At 38.5% G+C, this 15,694-nt stretch overlaps 1 protein-coding gene across 3 annotated transcripts in view; it reads right to left on the bottom strand.

Moving 5' to 3' along the window:
• TMEM182 (transmembrane protein 182) overlaps positions 1–15,694 on the bottom strand; it is a 77,194-nt gene that overhangs the window by 39,176 nt on the left and 22,324 nt on the right. For 2 of the 3 annotated variants that reach the window (XM_019668719.1, XM_019668721.1), the window contains exons 1-3: positions 12,046–12,373; positions 11,730–11,829; positions 10,040–10,138 (exon numbers count right to left, since the gene is read on the bottom strand). In XM_019668719.1, the coding sequence (XP_019524264.1) occupies positions 10,040–10,138; positions 11,730–11,829; positions 12,046–12,177 (331 nt within the window). In that variant the 5' untranslated portion in view covers positions 12,178–12,373. Of the gene's footprint in view, positions 1–10,039; positions 10,139–11,729; positions 11,830–12,045; positions 12,374–13,930; positions 14,088–15,694 lie in introns of those variants that run through there. The other variant, XM_019668720.1, reaches the window with a different exon arrangement.

Here is a 15,694-nt window from a genome sequence, read left to right as displayed (position 1 = left end):
TATATAATCCAGAAATAGTCCCACACAAGACTGACCAATTACATTTTGACATAAGTGAAAAAGCAATTCAATGGAGGAAAGACCGTCTCCTCAACAAATAGTGCTAGAGCAATGGGACAGTCACTTGAAAAATGATAAATCTTACACCTTATACAAAAAGTAATGTAAAATAGATCTTAGATTTAATATGTAAAACATAAAACTATATCTTTTCTTTTGGAAGAAAAGAGAGAATCTTCAGAACTTGAGGCTTGGGAAACAGTTCTCAGATATGACACTAAAAGTACGATCCATAAGAGAAAAACTCCATAAATGGAGCTTCATCAAAATTTACAACTTTTACTATATGAAAGACCTTAAGGTGATGAAAAGACAAGCTACGGGCTGGGATAAAATATTTGGAAACCACATATCCAGTAAATGACTCATAGCTAAACTATCTAAAGAACTCTCAACACCGACAGTAATAAAATTCAATTAGAAAATATGTTGATAATTATTGAAGCTGGGTGATGGCAATATATGGGTTTATTACACTTTTCTCCATTTCTGTAAGCTTTGAAATTTTCTATAATAAAATAGTATTTAAAAATTAAAAAGGAGAAAATGGAATCCAAAACTGATATTATGTATTATGTATTAACATACATAGCAACCTGAGAATAAGATTTTTTTGTTTGTTTTGCTGTGTTACAGGCGTTGTCCATTTGATAGACTTCTTGACTGGCTGTCAAATAATTTTAAAGAAGCCATGCCAGAATCACAAAGTTTCACCTCCTATACCCTTGTCTCTGTCATCTGGAATATAGCACAACTCCTATCTGGGCTCCCAGATCCCACCCTTGCCTTTCTGTAGTTTGTTAACAATGCAGCAACTGGAGAGATTCTTTGACAATATAAACCAGGTCAAAACCCTCCACTAGCCTCCTCTCATCTCACTCAGAGTATGAGCCATGCTCCTTACACGGACCCCATCTCTCCTGGCACCCTCTCCTCTCTGACCATCACTCTCTTCTGCTGTGCAGACTTCTTTTCTGTTCTTTGCACACATCGGGTATGTCCGGGCCTCTGGGCTTTCGCACCCAATGTTCCCTCTGTCTGACGCACACTTCTTCCGGATATCACATGTCTCACTCCCTCACTTTCTACAGGTCTCCACTCAAATGTCACTTTCTCAGAGGCATGATTTCCTCTGAACACATTATAGAGTCCTCATCGCCCACACCTCTGCCATCCAGGCCCGTTGGTCTCTGGAAAAAGGCCTAAGGTGGCAGAGGTGAGGCTGATGAGAACTTTAAAATGTTTCATGTGTTTCCAGAGCACTTGTCATCTTCCAACATACTATATAATTGATTTATTTTATGTCGCTTTGTCTGTCTCCCCTCACTAGAATGTCAGTCCCACGAGGGCAAAGATGTCCATCTGTTTTGTTCACTGCTATTCCCCAGAACATAGAACAGTGTCTGGTGCATAGTTGGTACTCAATATTTGTTGAATAAATTTAAATCACTATTACAAAATAAATAGTGGGAAATCTTGGCCAGTACAGATGGTGGTGTGAACTATCTTGTACTAGGTGACGATGATCATGATAATAACAATGAACATTATTATGAAACGCTTGCTATTTGCTAGAAACTGCAAAATGCTTGGTGTGACTGCATGCATGTGTGTGCACACACTCTGCAGAGAGCAGGGAGCATTTCACTAGGGAGAGGCTGTGATGAATTCATGTGCCCTGATGATGACTTATTTTCAGTGCTCTAAATTGGTGTACTGCCATAAAAATAGCTGACATTTATTGAATACCAACTACATGGCAACCACTCTGCTAAGCCTTTGTATTATTATCTCTTTTCACTTTACCAACTGTGTGAGGTTGATAGTTTGTGGATCTCCCTTTTACAAATGAGTGTAGTGTTTACAAATGAGTATAATGAATTCCATGGCGATTCAGGAAGCCAGAGGCAGGAAGTAGTGGCTCCAGGTAGTGAAAACAAACACGTGGACAGAAAGCTCAGCTTGTAACCCCCGTGGAACGCTTACCAGGAGCCAGTTCTCATGCTGTCCACTCTGTACAGCATACCTCTAGTCCCCAAAAGAGGGATCAAGAAACCATGACAGCTTAGCTGGATGGCAGAGCCCCTATTCAACCCAAGGCTGCCCAACTGAAAACACATCACCTTCTCTATGAGGGCCCCCTGGTCACCCTATTTAGTATTGAGATCCCCCCCAACTCACATACTCCACCCCCTTTTATTTCTCTCCAAGTACTTGGCTGACTTCTTTTGTTTACTTTCTGCCTCCCCACTACAATGAAAACGCCCTGAGGGCAAGGATTTAAGGCTGACCCTGAAACACCCCGAACAGTGCCCAACATATAGTAAGGAATTCAGAATTTTTGTCATTGACTCTAATTAATATTTTTTTTAAGAAAAGATCCAAAGCTTGAATCAAAAGTGATATTTAAAGATAAGAGAGGCCTAGACCAGCTCCTTTGCTCCTTTTTGGTTTGAATATTGCGCACAAAGAAGGCAGAAAGAAACTAACCATCACTTACGGGCTTTGGGGACCAGAATTGGAGCTGGGCACAGCGCACAGGCAATATTATTCCAAAGAAGAGCTTGGGCCCCGAGTCAGAAGCACTAGGAGTAAATGTCTAGAGTGTCACAGAGGTTCTCATCAGAGGTGATTTTGTGCCCTGCCAGGGCATCTGGCAATGTTTGCAGACATTTCTAATCGTAACGACTAAGGGGTGCTACTGGCATCTAGTGGGTAGAGGCCAGGGGTGCTGCTAAACATCCTCCAGTGCACAGGGCAACCCCCCAACAAAGAATTGTCTGGCCCAGAGTGCCAACAGTGCCGCGGCTGAAAACCCTGGGCTACAGCACCATGAGCATCATGAGAGGCCTTTTCCGCTTCTGAGCATGGCCGCCATTTTCACAGGCATCATCAGAGGCCTCTGTGGAAGCTGGAGCCTGTCCTCCGTGATGGGAAGGCAGGCCACACTGCTATAAATAACCACGGTCTCGTTTACAGGCAGCAGTAGCCTCCATCACTGGAGGGATGTTACATAAACTGCCAGGCAATCCTTAGAGGTCCATGAACACACTGTGGAAAACACAATGTAACACTGTCTGAAAAGTGATTTTTAATTACAGCTTTGAGGTTGGGTCCTGGATCTGAAAAGCCAAAGGTATCCTCACGAGCAGCAACATTTGAAAGCTGAGCGAGCCGCCCTGTGAGCCTACGCTGGGGTCACAAATGAAAAGCCAGTCACAAGTCAGGAACTGCAGCCACCCTGTCATGCGATGCTGTGTCTGTGGCCATGTAACCCCCAATGTCTGAGCGAATAGTAGGAAATTAAGTAAATGGATGATAAGGTATTTCTAAATATCTAGGTACTTGACATTTATGTCCAAAAAAAAAGACTGAATTGTATTTTCCATTAATTTTTACAATGTACGTTTGTTTCTACACAACTAAAGCTGGGCGGAATAAAGTACTTAAAACTATTTGATAAATTTAAGACAATGTCCAGGTTCACTATACCTGAACATGAAAATAACTGGTAAATAAAACCCAGCTACACCAGTGTAACTGATCTGAAAGCGTGAGGCCATCTGAACAAAAGGAGATACCTATGACACATTGGTATATTTGCTCAATTATTTAGGTCTTTACATTAACAATAGACTCATTTCAGTGCTTTTTAACACTGTCAAATATAACAGCATTCATATTTACATTTTATCTTATTTCACTTTGTATAGTAAAGCCAGGTCCTCTGTGTATGTATGCGATTATTTTGCAAGACCCTGTACTTCAAGGCTGTGTTCTTTGGGTCACTATTCCAAGTGCTGGCTAATTGCAAAGGTCTCAACTCCCTCACTGTCCACTCCCTACACGCCCCAGGGTGACGTTTACATTGCCAGCATTCTACTGCTTTGCCCTTTATGAAGATGGGTGCTTTCTGGCCTCTCCTCTGAGGAGAGGAGGAGGAGGAGGAAGCCTGGGCTGAGGTGGGGGAGGGGCTCTCAGGAAGATCTTCAGGCAATAGAATGCACAGGAAAATGGTATGGAGTACCAGGCAAGAGGGCAGGGCCCTCAGTGCAATCTAAGGGAAGGGGCAGTGAGCAGGAGTGGGACACGGCAGAAGGGCTGGAGGTGCTGGGCCAACTAGCAGGGCGTGTGGGTTCAGGTCTAGAAGGAAGTACCTGGAAAGAGCTGCCTGTATGGGCATCCTCAGCTGAGCAAGCCCTTGGTGGGGAGGAAGCTATCGGGGGCCACTAAAACTTGTGCATTATCAGAGTTGTATCCAATTCCTTCTACTCCCTTCTCACTCTCATTCACTCTGCATTTGTCACTGAGGACCACCACCTCCTTCCCAAGACCCTCCCCTCCTCAAGCACCTTTGACAACACATCAGCCTGCCCGTGAGCTGCCTCTCAATGCTCCGTTCTTCTTTGTGGACTGTTCTTGTTTCTTTCTTTCTCCCATTAAGTATTACTGTTATTTTACTGCCTTCTTTCCTGTGATCTTTCTTTCTTAAAGATTATATCTGATATCAAAAACCACCTCTGCAATTCCTCATCATTGTCTGTTGTGCTAATAAATGTTTTTCAGGAAAAGTCAGTTTTGCACATCAAGCTACTTGCTGAATTATTTCAAACGATGTCCCACCATCAACCCAAACTGAATATACCTACATCCTCATCCTGCACTTCAAAGCATACCCCCTTGATCTTAGTTATCACGTTTCTGTCCCCCTTAACCAAATTGTCTTAGTTGAAATCATTCAGTTCGGTACCATGTGGCGAGCAAGCTGGTACCATGGCACAATAACAACAAAAATGACCTATTCCTATCTTTTGATTGGCCATTCACATGTCTGGAAATGTAACCCAAACAATTAATCAAATTATAAAAAAATGTTACATGCATAGAATTATTTTTATTGTGGAGGTAGCACCTAACATATTTAAAATTTAAGAAACCATTAGGTAAAAACATGGAGAAATGTGTATCTTAAAAATAGAAAAATGACTGTGAGGGGTGTAAATGTCTATTATGTTGCTTTGTACAACTGAAACTAATACAAAAAATAGAAAAGTGAGATATACATTTGCATTTACAATGATTAGAATTATGTATAATTGCATATAAAAAGGCCTGGAAAGAAATACTCTAAAATAATATTTATGGTTTAGAGGGAAGTGATCATATTACCTTTCATTATAAATTGTTGAAACAGAACAGCACCTTCCTCAAAAGGGGATTTCTTCATCATCCTAGCTTCCTCCATCTTTCTTTTGCTTGGCTATCAAGTTTTACACATTAAATATCATTTATATTTCTTACACCCTTTTCACCCTTGCTGTCCCACCCTCATCCAAGCCCGATGACTCACAGGCAGGATTTGACGCTAGTCCCCTGAGGAGGGTCCGTCGGGTGGATCCACTCAGCACTCACTTCCAGCCCTTCTCCCTACTCCTGCTCCTCGACGTCCCAGCCTAACCGAGACCTCGTGACATGGTTCTGATGAAGAAAGCATTGTTGGAAATCGACTGAAGAAGCTGGAAGAATAGGATGGTGACAGTCCACCTGCTGAGGGTGGTGGGAGAAAAGGCAGAAAGGGTCCCCGACAGTCTCATTATGGCAGCTGCCGCTGAACTTCTCCTTGTGGGAGAAAAGCCTCCCTTATTTTGTAGGTACTGTCTATTTTCTGTTACTTACAGCCTAATGTGTGGCTGACAAATAATATGTTGCCTAGCTGCCTTCCTGACTCTAGTCTTATATCATTCATTTGGCCCCACATTTATTTTATAAGGGTGAAGGAAAAAAACACCAGAATAGAGTACTGAATAATCACTGATAATAAAAGCAAAGGACAGCTGACATGTGAAAACAATGATGAAGGCCTAAAAACTACAAAAAGCATGAATAAAAAATTTTAAGAGTAATCTAGGTCCATTTAGCAAAGTTGTAAAAAATTCCTACGTATATCAATAGATCCTTAGGGCATTAGTATTAGTACCACATACAGTATAGTAATGAAGACTTCCAAGAAATAGTCATTCCACAAAACACATTCAGCCTACAGTGGATACAATCCTTTCATGTTTCGTGAGCCAGCTATAAAAGACCACTGTAGGAGTTTAGAGTTGAATTGGAAAGAAAATACATGAACAAAATAATTGCACAAGTAAATAATTAAAATCTATGTTATAAATTATCAAATTAAAGCGTGGGTTTTATAAAGGAGAACCTGTTGTTGTCCAAGTATTAGTGGAATAGGGAGCCAACAAGGAAGGCTTCCTTGGAAAACTGAAGTTTGAACTAGCTCAAAATATAGACCTGCTTTGTTAGACAAATGAAGGGAGGAGGGGTTGGAAGGAGAGAAATAACATTTGGGGAGGACGGATGGCACATACAAAGGCCCAGGGGCAAGGGGACAAACACTGATTCTGAGGAGCCCTAGCCTGCATGTGTGTGTGTTTGTTCTAGCACATCAAGAGAAGATGAAATTATGTTCAATGCATTCTGCTTAAAAAGAAAGCCACATACAAAATTTAGTTTTGAAAATTTTCCACTTGGAAAAAATAAAATTAAAATAGTTATCTGCTGAAAATACTATCTGTAATGTTTGCATTGTCATTCTATACAAATATTTAAACATGTACTAAGTACCAGGTGCTATACTAAATTCTGGGGATATAAATATGAGCAGGTTACGTTCTGTGCCTGTAAGGAATTGCAATAAGTAATGAAGAAAATGAGGTAAACAATTACAGCTAAGTATAATGAGCATTTTGATGGAGGTGTGGCCAAAGGCTAGGGGGGCATCAAAAAGAAATCATTAGTTTACTCAGGGGTTGAATTATCTTGAAAATTAATCTATATCTAGCACATTATTATCAAATGATATTAAATAAATGGACTGTGACTGAGCTTAAGCATGAAACAAGCCAGAAAATCTATCAGATATCAAAAATCTGACAGATATCAAAAGGTAATGGAATTGTGTAATGGACTTCAAAGTACACAATCCTACCTCAAAAAACAATTCTGAGAATTACATCACTCCTTCTAGGCTTGGGCAACCATTCAAGTAACCGAATTTGAGCATAACTGAATTTTAGATAATATATTTGAGATTAAAAAAATAAAGGAAACACTGAATTAGACGTGACTATGTACACAAGTCAGGATCAGATAGAAAGGCAGAAAAAGCCAACAGAAGTTTAATGTATTCTTTTATTGAGATTCAACTAAAAGACTTATACTTAAAAAGTTTTAATTGCAAGCACTAAAATTAGACTTTTCATTTACTGTAGTTTATAAGATTATCAATAAACAAAGCCCAGAGACTTGAACCTTTGCATTAGTTCTGGCAATGATCAGCTGTGTAAAGACAGAGTCACGCGGCTTCTCTGAGTCCCAGTCTCAGTCCCCACAGTATGAAACAGAATAATTTCACCAGTAACATCCAATGATTCTAAAACAGCCTTTCCAGAAAAATCACACATCACTGTATCATGTTCAATGATTTCAATACTAGTCAACTGTGGCTATAAAAACTGAGGAGAATACAAACCATTTTACCAACAATTTGCCAGGCCAGGATACATCAGTACAATACTTTATAGTATTTACAAACAATACTTTAAATTTACCCAAGATAAATTGGCAAATGTATAATGCCTGAGAACTATGCAGCTACGTAAAGGTAAGGAGTCGCTCTGGGGTCCAGTGAAGACTGTGGCCTCAGTGACTAGGAAACACACACTTTCCGGCAGGTAGAATCCTTTTGATGAAATCTATGTCCTTCTCTTGGATAAAGCAAATGATAAAAAAAATCACCTGAATATACTGTCAGATATCACTGTACAATATCATGAAGATAAATGGAATAGGTATATACTATCTCTGTTGTAGGATATAATTCTTCCCCTCTCAGTAAGTTTTACTTAAAGTGGTTGATAAAGTTGCTTAAAGTGAATGAGCTACAATATGTGTGCCAAAGGGGAGTTTGGTAATTTTTAAAGAAATGGAATACGGTTTTGTCTTTAGATCCAAAAAAATGACACAGTAATTATACGCAGTGCTACATGATAATTCTAAGTGTAATTACAGTATAATTTTTCTGACATGCATTTACTATCCATCTCCATAATTATGCATAGATTATGTTACCTTGTTTTTCAAATTCTCTACTATCTCCTTGAGGTGCAGACTTTTCAAATATGTAGATGAATTTTAAAATACGTGGTGCCTACAATACCTACTTCATCACAGGACCTCAACATATGCATATCAGCCACAGTACTAACATTTATGGAAATAGCTAATTCTAGTTCTAGAAAGCCAACCCTGTACTATTGTACTTATTAGCTTATTTTATAAAAGTAAGAATGTTGGGGAAAGGATATCTCTTTTGTAGCTTTTTGTAATATAAAATGGTTTACTGTACTCTATCCTGTGCCATCTCTTCTCCTAGCAGTGAGAGGGTCCACATCACACACAATGCAAGAGGTTTTGACAAACATGAATGAGATCCCTCATGCAGGTTTTCATGGAAAAGAGCAGCCACACTGCACACATTTTCAAGACCAGCAGTCACAGTCCTTTTGACTGTGCTGTAACATGCAGCCCAGGTGGACAAGCACAGCCGCATATCAGCTCGCCTCTTTTCCTGCCCAGACCTCACATCGCTCCGTTAAATGTCATAGGAATGATGTGATATAAGCAGATGCTACATCCTTTGACAAACATAAAAGAAAATTATAATGTATGGAAATACATATGTTATAGAAAGATGAAAAAAATGGATGAATGATGGAAGTTCTGTGATGGTTAACTGTATGTGTCAACTTGCTTAGACTACGGTGGCCAGTTGTTAGGCCAAACACTGGTTTAGATGCTCTTGTAAAGATACTTGATATATGTGACTATCATTTATAATCAGTAACCTACAATTACAGCAGATTATCCTCCATGATGGGGGTGGGCCTCACCCAAGCAGTTGAAGGCTTTAAGAACAAGGACCATGGTTTTCTGAAGAAGGAGGAATTCCCCTCAAAATTGCAACATAGAAATTCTACCAGAGTTTCCAGCTTCAGACTCAAGACTATAATATCAACTCTTATCTGACTCTCCAGCCTGCAGGCTTGTCCTACAATCGCACAAACCAATGCGTTAAAAGTGCTCCCTCAATCTCTCTCTGCTATATATCCCCTATTGAGTCTCTGGAGAACACTGACTAATATAAGTTTATTCAGAGCATTAAATATATTAGGTATTATCTTTGGAAATATTTTATGACATTGGCAAATTCTATACCAACCCTTAAATTTTAAGATTAGAATAACCATCCTTTCTTAAAAATTTCATGAAACCAGCTGAGAATAAAGCTGACATATTAAGCTTACGTACTCTCTATAGAATTAGACTTATGTACTACAAGTACTATACTATATTATGCACTTTCCATAGAAACTAAGTTTAAGTGCTTTCTACAGGAATAAAACAGTATGAAAATACAAGAGAAGCTAGGTAATGACATCTGACTATCCTCCTTCTATGCAATATCACATACAACAAAGTTCAGTCATTTTGTAGGAATCCAGTAGCATAATCTCATTTGTAACAGCTGCAAAAAATGTTTTCAAAGCAGGGTGTGTACTACAATATTTTCAATTGTCAGACTAGTTATACGTCAGTTAAACCCTGAGGAAACAATTTTTCCTAATGAGCATCACTATTCCCATATCAGAAAATGCCCTTATAAAATTATCTTTGTAAGGAGCAAGTAAATTATAATGGTTTTACTGTTAGACAAAAGTTACATTCTATTAGAATTCTAAGTGGCGGGTTAAAAATGATATTCTCTTCTTTTGTATATAACAGGTTGATATCAGAGAAAATGTTGAAATTATAGATGTAAATTATTTTTTAATTGCCCTCAAAAATTTTATGGGGGGCATCTGTCAGAAAGCCACATTCCTCTCAGAGGCATTGTGAGGAGAATGGTACTTACTAACTGCAGAGTCATAGGAGGTAGAGTTGTGCTCGCCTCTCATGAAGGGATATGGCGACAGGTAAGCATGTGTGCAGTTCTTGGACGGTGGCTGATTAGCTGGGAAGGAAACCAAAACAATGGTATTTGTTACTGAGAAGCCGAGTGAGGACTCGTTCCTAATAAAAGAGAAATACAGGGGCCTGGGGATACACAAGCTAAATAAAACCTCAGGTTAGATGAATAAATTCAGAGAATTGTTGAGTGAGGTGGTAGACTTTCTTAAAAAACTCATACTGAGAAGCACAAAGACCCTGAGGAGTGGTTTTAGCCAAAACATCTAGCCCGTGAGGTAATTCAGTGCCCTTAATATCACCTTAAAATTGAAGGCATCACGTTTCACTTATTTTCTGAACCATGTTCTCCAGTTCCTAACATAATGCCTAGCACATAGTAAGTATCCAAAAAAGAATTGTTTCAAAAATCTAATAAACTTAGATTTAACATTGATCAGTTTCAATTAATATAAAATTTCTTCTAAATCCTATTTATTGCTAGGGAAAAAACGGAAATGATAGATCATACAAGTTAATAATTCAAATATATTTTTAGCATATGAAGAAGCCACAAGAAAAGAACTTTTATGTTGTTTGAAAACTTAAAAATTGCATTGTGGGCATTTTAAGGAGTGAAATACTCTTCCTTTCTCTAAATCCTTGGCAAAATTGTTCTCTTGCATAGTCTGATTTATCCACTTTACCAAAGTTTAAATTATTTTTATCGACATATTGCATGCTTATTTTCCCCCCTGAAATGATTATAAGATAGTCTTTCAAACATTCTTCTCAAAATGCCATCTCATTGTTACTCTGTTCCTTTTAGATATGCCAACTTGCCATCAGCTTGCTTAAGTCTCGTATGATCTCATATTCTTATTACATAGTCCACAATCTTGACTGTTGTGTAACTATCATGCTTTGATTTATCACAGTAAGATTTCATAAGGAGACTCATAATTTTAACCCACAATAAGGCTTAGGGTAATAAATAGTTCTTCTCTTCATTCGATGCAATAAGATAAAGGCTAGCTATTTTCAATGAATTGATTTTCAAAGATTAATACAATATAGTGAATACAGTTGAATATTTTTAAGAAGCTATTCTACTTCAAAAAGAAAGTTTCTGAGAGAATGCAAACATCAAAAGCAAGGCACTTCTTGATACTGCCCACAAACTTGGTTGAAGCCCAAATAGAACAAGCTTTCATCTGCCACAGCTGGTAATTAATGTTCATTATAAAAAAAAAATTAAACTTTGAGGCCATGAATATGAAATAATACATCTCTATTTCTGGATTTAAAAAAAAATGAAAACATTGATTTGCAATGTAGCAGTAGTAGACACTCAAAAAATACTATAAATAATATCTGTTGTGTTAGGGTTAGTGTATTTAAAATACGAGAAAGGAAACAGTGGAAAATTCAGTTTTACCATAAATATCCAGACTTCTACTGATATATTAGAATAAAGTAATTATTGCTATAGCTATTTCTACTAATTGAAAAGCAGTCACTTCACGAACTCTTTGAAGACACCTGAATGGATTCCACAACTAAAAATCCAATCCTATTCTGTAAATGACGTGTACTAAATAAGAAACTGTTTGTTTTTCCTTTTAAACAAGGGAGAGATAAAGTGAAATTGCACTTACTGTACCAGAACTTCCAGATATTGGAATCATTCTCTTCCACAATCCCACTAAACCAACACCTCCAAAAGAATCCTTCATGGTGGAAAGTGACGTTTTCTATCTGCACAGAACACAAAGGAAGTAACTTGCTGTCAACATAAGGAACATAATTAAATGATCCCATCCACTAAAATTTTTAAAGCCATGATTTTTGTCCCAATTCAAAATGATCAGTAGCTTTCTACATATCTCTTCTGTGAAGTAATAGTCACTCCACTACTAATCCTTGATTTCAAGAGATTACCAAATACATCAATAGTTTGAAAAAGAAACGCACATTCTGTTCACCTGAACACTTCCCCACTTCAGTCGCAAGAAGCCAATAATCCGATCCAAAAGCCACCAAAAAGAGTAAAACCCCCAAAGCACCAAAGAGAGCTCCAAAGAAGATGGCAACATTTAGTCTCATTTTCAATTCACTGGTTTCCCTTTAAATGGAATAAGAAATTTAAAAATGGCAGACACCTAGCTTCTCAACAACAAAAAGAATGAGGAGTTTTGAGTAGGCAGAATCTTTTTGAGAACCCTCTCGTAGCTTATGCTTTGGTGGCTTCTCACTCAGAACCAGCTGTTAGGTTGTATTCCTTCTGCTCACCCCTGGAGGGACTCCAGCCTAGCAGCTGAGAATGGCCGGCTATTTTAGGAAACTGATTGAGAAGCTGTCTCTCTCCCCTGGGGATCAAAAAATAGCTGACCTTCCCCTGACTGTAGAGGAGTATCAGGAGCTGGCTATAATGATCATTATTGCTGTTGGAAAATCCATAGAAGTGGAAAGAAGATGGAATGGTATAAAGCCATTGACAGTATTGGCCCAAAGTCTTCAGTGTCTGAACAAGCTTCTCTTAGTCTAGAATGACCATTAGAACCAAGAAGACACTTAAGGCCATCTTTGAAGATATAAAAATCGCAGCTACGGAGAATCACAAACACTTCTCTTGAATATGATTGAAGTTGTAATTAATTCCTTTTAAACGTTTCTGGGGTGGAAAATAATTTGTGGGTCAAAGGGTCTAACGTAACACTGAGTACAGTTCAGGTTTATAACCTAGACATCCAGGTGTGTACTTAAAAGATCAAGAATATGGTAATGTAAACTATTTAAAAGTATTAAACAGTACTTTTATGCAGCACACACTACTGACATAAAAACAGCACTTTCTACAGCAGCTCCCAGATCGTGTATAGGTTATTCCAAATCATCATCCCAAATGGGGACTGGTGAAAAAAACATCTCAAAAGTATATTGTTTTCTGGATTAAGATGAAAGACTCTGGTCTACTCTTTCCTCTGTTTTCTTTATTGTAAGTATCCAATTTCCTCAAAAGATGAGTCATACTTGATACCCATACAAGCCACCTAATAGCAATGAATCTACTTCCTTCATGTCTTGTCTCTAGAGTTTGTTTTCATGTCTTAATATCCTAGACAGTATTTTTTTTAAGTGTTTGTGTAATATTTTAAAACTTGTACTGTGCCCATGGCTACTGGTTGTGTATTCTCAATGGTAACATGAGTCACTGCACATTCTAACGAGGCATCTGAACCGTACGAGCTTCCTTCACCACTTCTTTTGTTTGGCATGGCACACATCTTTAGATATGTATTTGGTGAGGACAAAAAAATGCCTCCCCAGTAAGGGTACAGTGCCTTGGCCAACTCCAGTCATCTGCAATCAGAGGTGCCCATGAGAGGGCACAGTCACAGAATCAGTGACTGTTGGGGTGAATGGGATTTGAGGCTCCATCTCAGCGGATCCCTCACCTAATGCTGAAATCTTCTTTATGAGACTCCCCACATCACAGAGCCAAGCCATTTCCAGCCCAATGGATTTAAGGAAATCAATTATGTCCACACAGCTCCACCTTAATTTCTGCCACAATCTGCTTCCCTAAAGTTTCTAGTATTAATCCTATTCTGTCCTCTGAGATTGAACATACGCAGAATTTTCTCATATTCTGAAGTAACCCTGTTCCTTTAAACATCCCTTAGACTAACAAAGCTGCAAATCTCCTTGCTGTTCTGGTTCTTTGCTACAATTCAAGTACTGAAGTTGAAGTGAGGCATAGTACTCTGGGTATAGTTTAAGAACCTAGTGCCACCACTTTTCTTACTGGGATGCTATGAATAATGGCCCCCCAAAGATGTCAACACCCTATCCTTACCTTATATGGCAACATCTTGGATTGCACAGGTAGGGCCCATCTATTCACATGAATCCTTAAAAGAAGAGACTCTTTCCAGAAAGAGGGTCACAAAGTTGCTTGTTTGAAGACAGAAGAAGGAAGCCACAAGCCAGGGAATGCAGGTGGCTTCTAGAGGCTGGAAGAGGAAAGAAAACAGGTTTTCCCTGAGAGCCTTCAGGAAGGAACACAGCCCTACCAACACCTAGATTTGGGGGATTTCTGACATCTGGATGTTTAGGATTGTAAATTTGTGTTGTTTTAAGCCACCAATTTGATGCAGCAGCAATAGGAAATGCATGCAGATGCTATTCTATAATTAATGCAGTATCAGATCAAATTAAGGATTTTTTTTGGGGGGGGGAGGGAAATACATTTTCAAAAAGTGCTTATTGAGAACTTGTGGAGATCAAATTTCATCAGCTATTAAGGTTACAATACACAGTCCCTGACCTTGATGCATTCATGAGGTAGTAGGGAAAAAAATGATTCATTAGAATGAGGCACACAGAGGCTGTAATGAGTTTCTGGCCATCCTAGACACATTCTCCTGCTCACCCCCAACCCCTCTCCCAGGATTAGTGTGGTCGTGGTTGTGCAGTAGTGGTTGTAGATGACAACACTGTTGTTTGGGTAGGAGGAGGAATTTTAGGAAGGTTCTATTTACGTTATTTACACATCAATGGTGTCTGGTAAAAAAAAATCTATGCATTAATTCCAAATCTTTAACATACACATTCACAAACATGCACACATACAAATAACTAGATTTTTAAAATAAGTAATAAAGAGTGTAGGACTTTGTTATTGTTACAACTCATCTCAATGTCTGTCTTTGTCACACAAAAAAATATCCTCTTTCTGGACTAGGCCCGTCTGCTAACATTTCTCACCATTTTTGCTATACCAAAAAATGTATAAACATTATTATAAAAATGTATATTTATTAAACCAGTTATTAATGTACCTAATTATTTCAACCATTCTTTCATGTGCATCTATTTGAGAAAAACATCATTGAATCATGAAATCATGAAACTGAAGTCCTTTAGCTCAATTATCACCAGTGCTTATTATAGGGCTTAACACATAACAGGCACTAAAATAAACTAAAAATCAACCTGTATCAGGACTCTTGGCTGAGATGCAAATACACGACTCCCTGAGCTACCCAACTGGCAATCCATCCCCAAAGAAATGACCCTGATCTGGCCTGGCCTGTTCTTTGTGAAACTTGGAGAGATGGAATTTTATTAGGATGTGTGTTTCCTCTGCTCACAAACCATTTTTTGTTTTAATCTATGTTGGGCTGTTACTGAGAAATGAAATGGAACTTACAATTCAGGAGTCAGAAAGTATCTTACTTCTTCAGAAAATTGGACCCTTTGCCGGTATTTGAAATTCCTCTAATTTTCCATGATTCTAAAAATGTCTAACAGCCATTCGATATCTCTTCTCTAAGTTCTCTCAGCAGCTGAGGAAGTTGTCTGTGCACCAGGAAGATTGTCAAACAGCAGCTGTGTTCTCGGGATCTCTTTTTACTTTCTCCCTCTTTTCTAGTTAAAGGCCAGATGAGGAGAGACAGAAATACCTGAGCATCAACCTCAATTCACGATAATCCTATATCAAAAGCAACGCCATTGCTATTGAATTTACCTGTCCCTTATATGAATACAGAATCTATGTTTGATTACCACACTGAATCTGTAAGGCCACAAGCATACGAGGCATGACAATTGAGTTCAT

This window comes from Hipposideros armiger, unplaced genomic scaffold (genome assembly GCF_001890085.2).
Source record: "Hipposideros armiger isolate ML-2016 unplaced genomic scaffold, ASM189008v1 scaffold_535, whole genome shotgun sequence".
NCBI lineage: Eukaryota > Metazoa > Chordata > Mammalia > Chiroptera > Hipposideridae > Hipposideros > Hipposideros armiger.
This window is presented reverse-complemented; position numbering and strand designations above follow the sequence as displayed.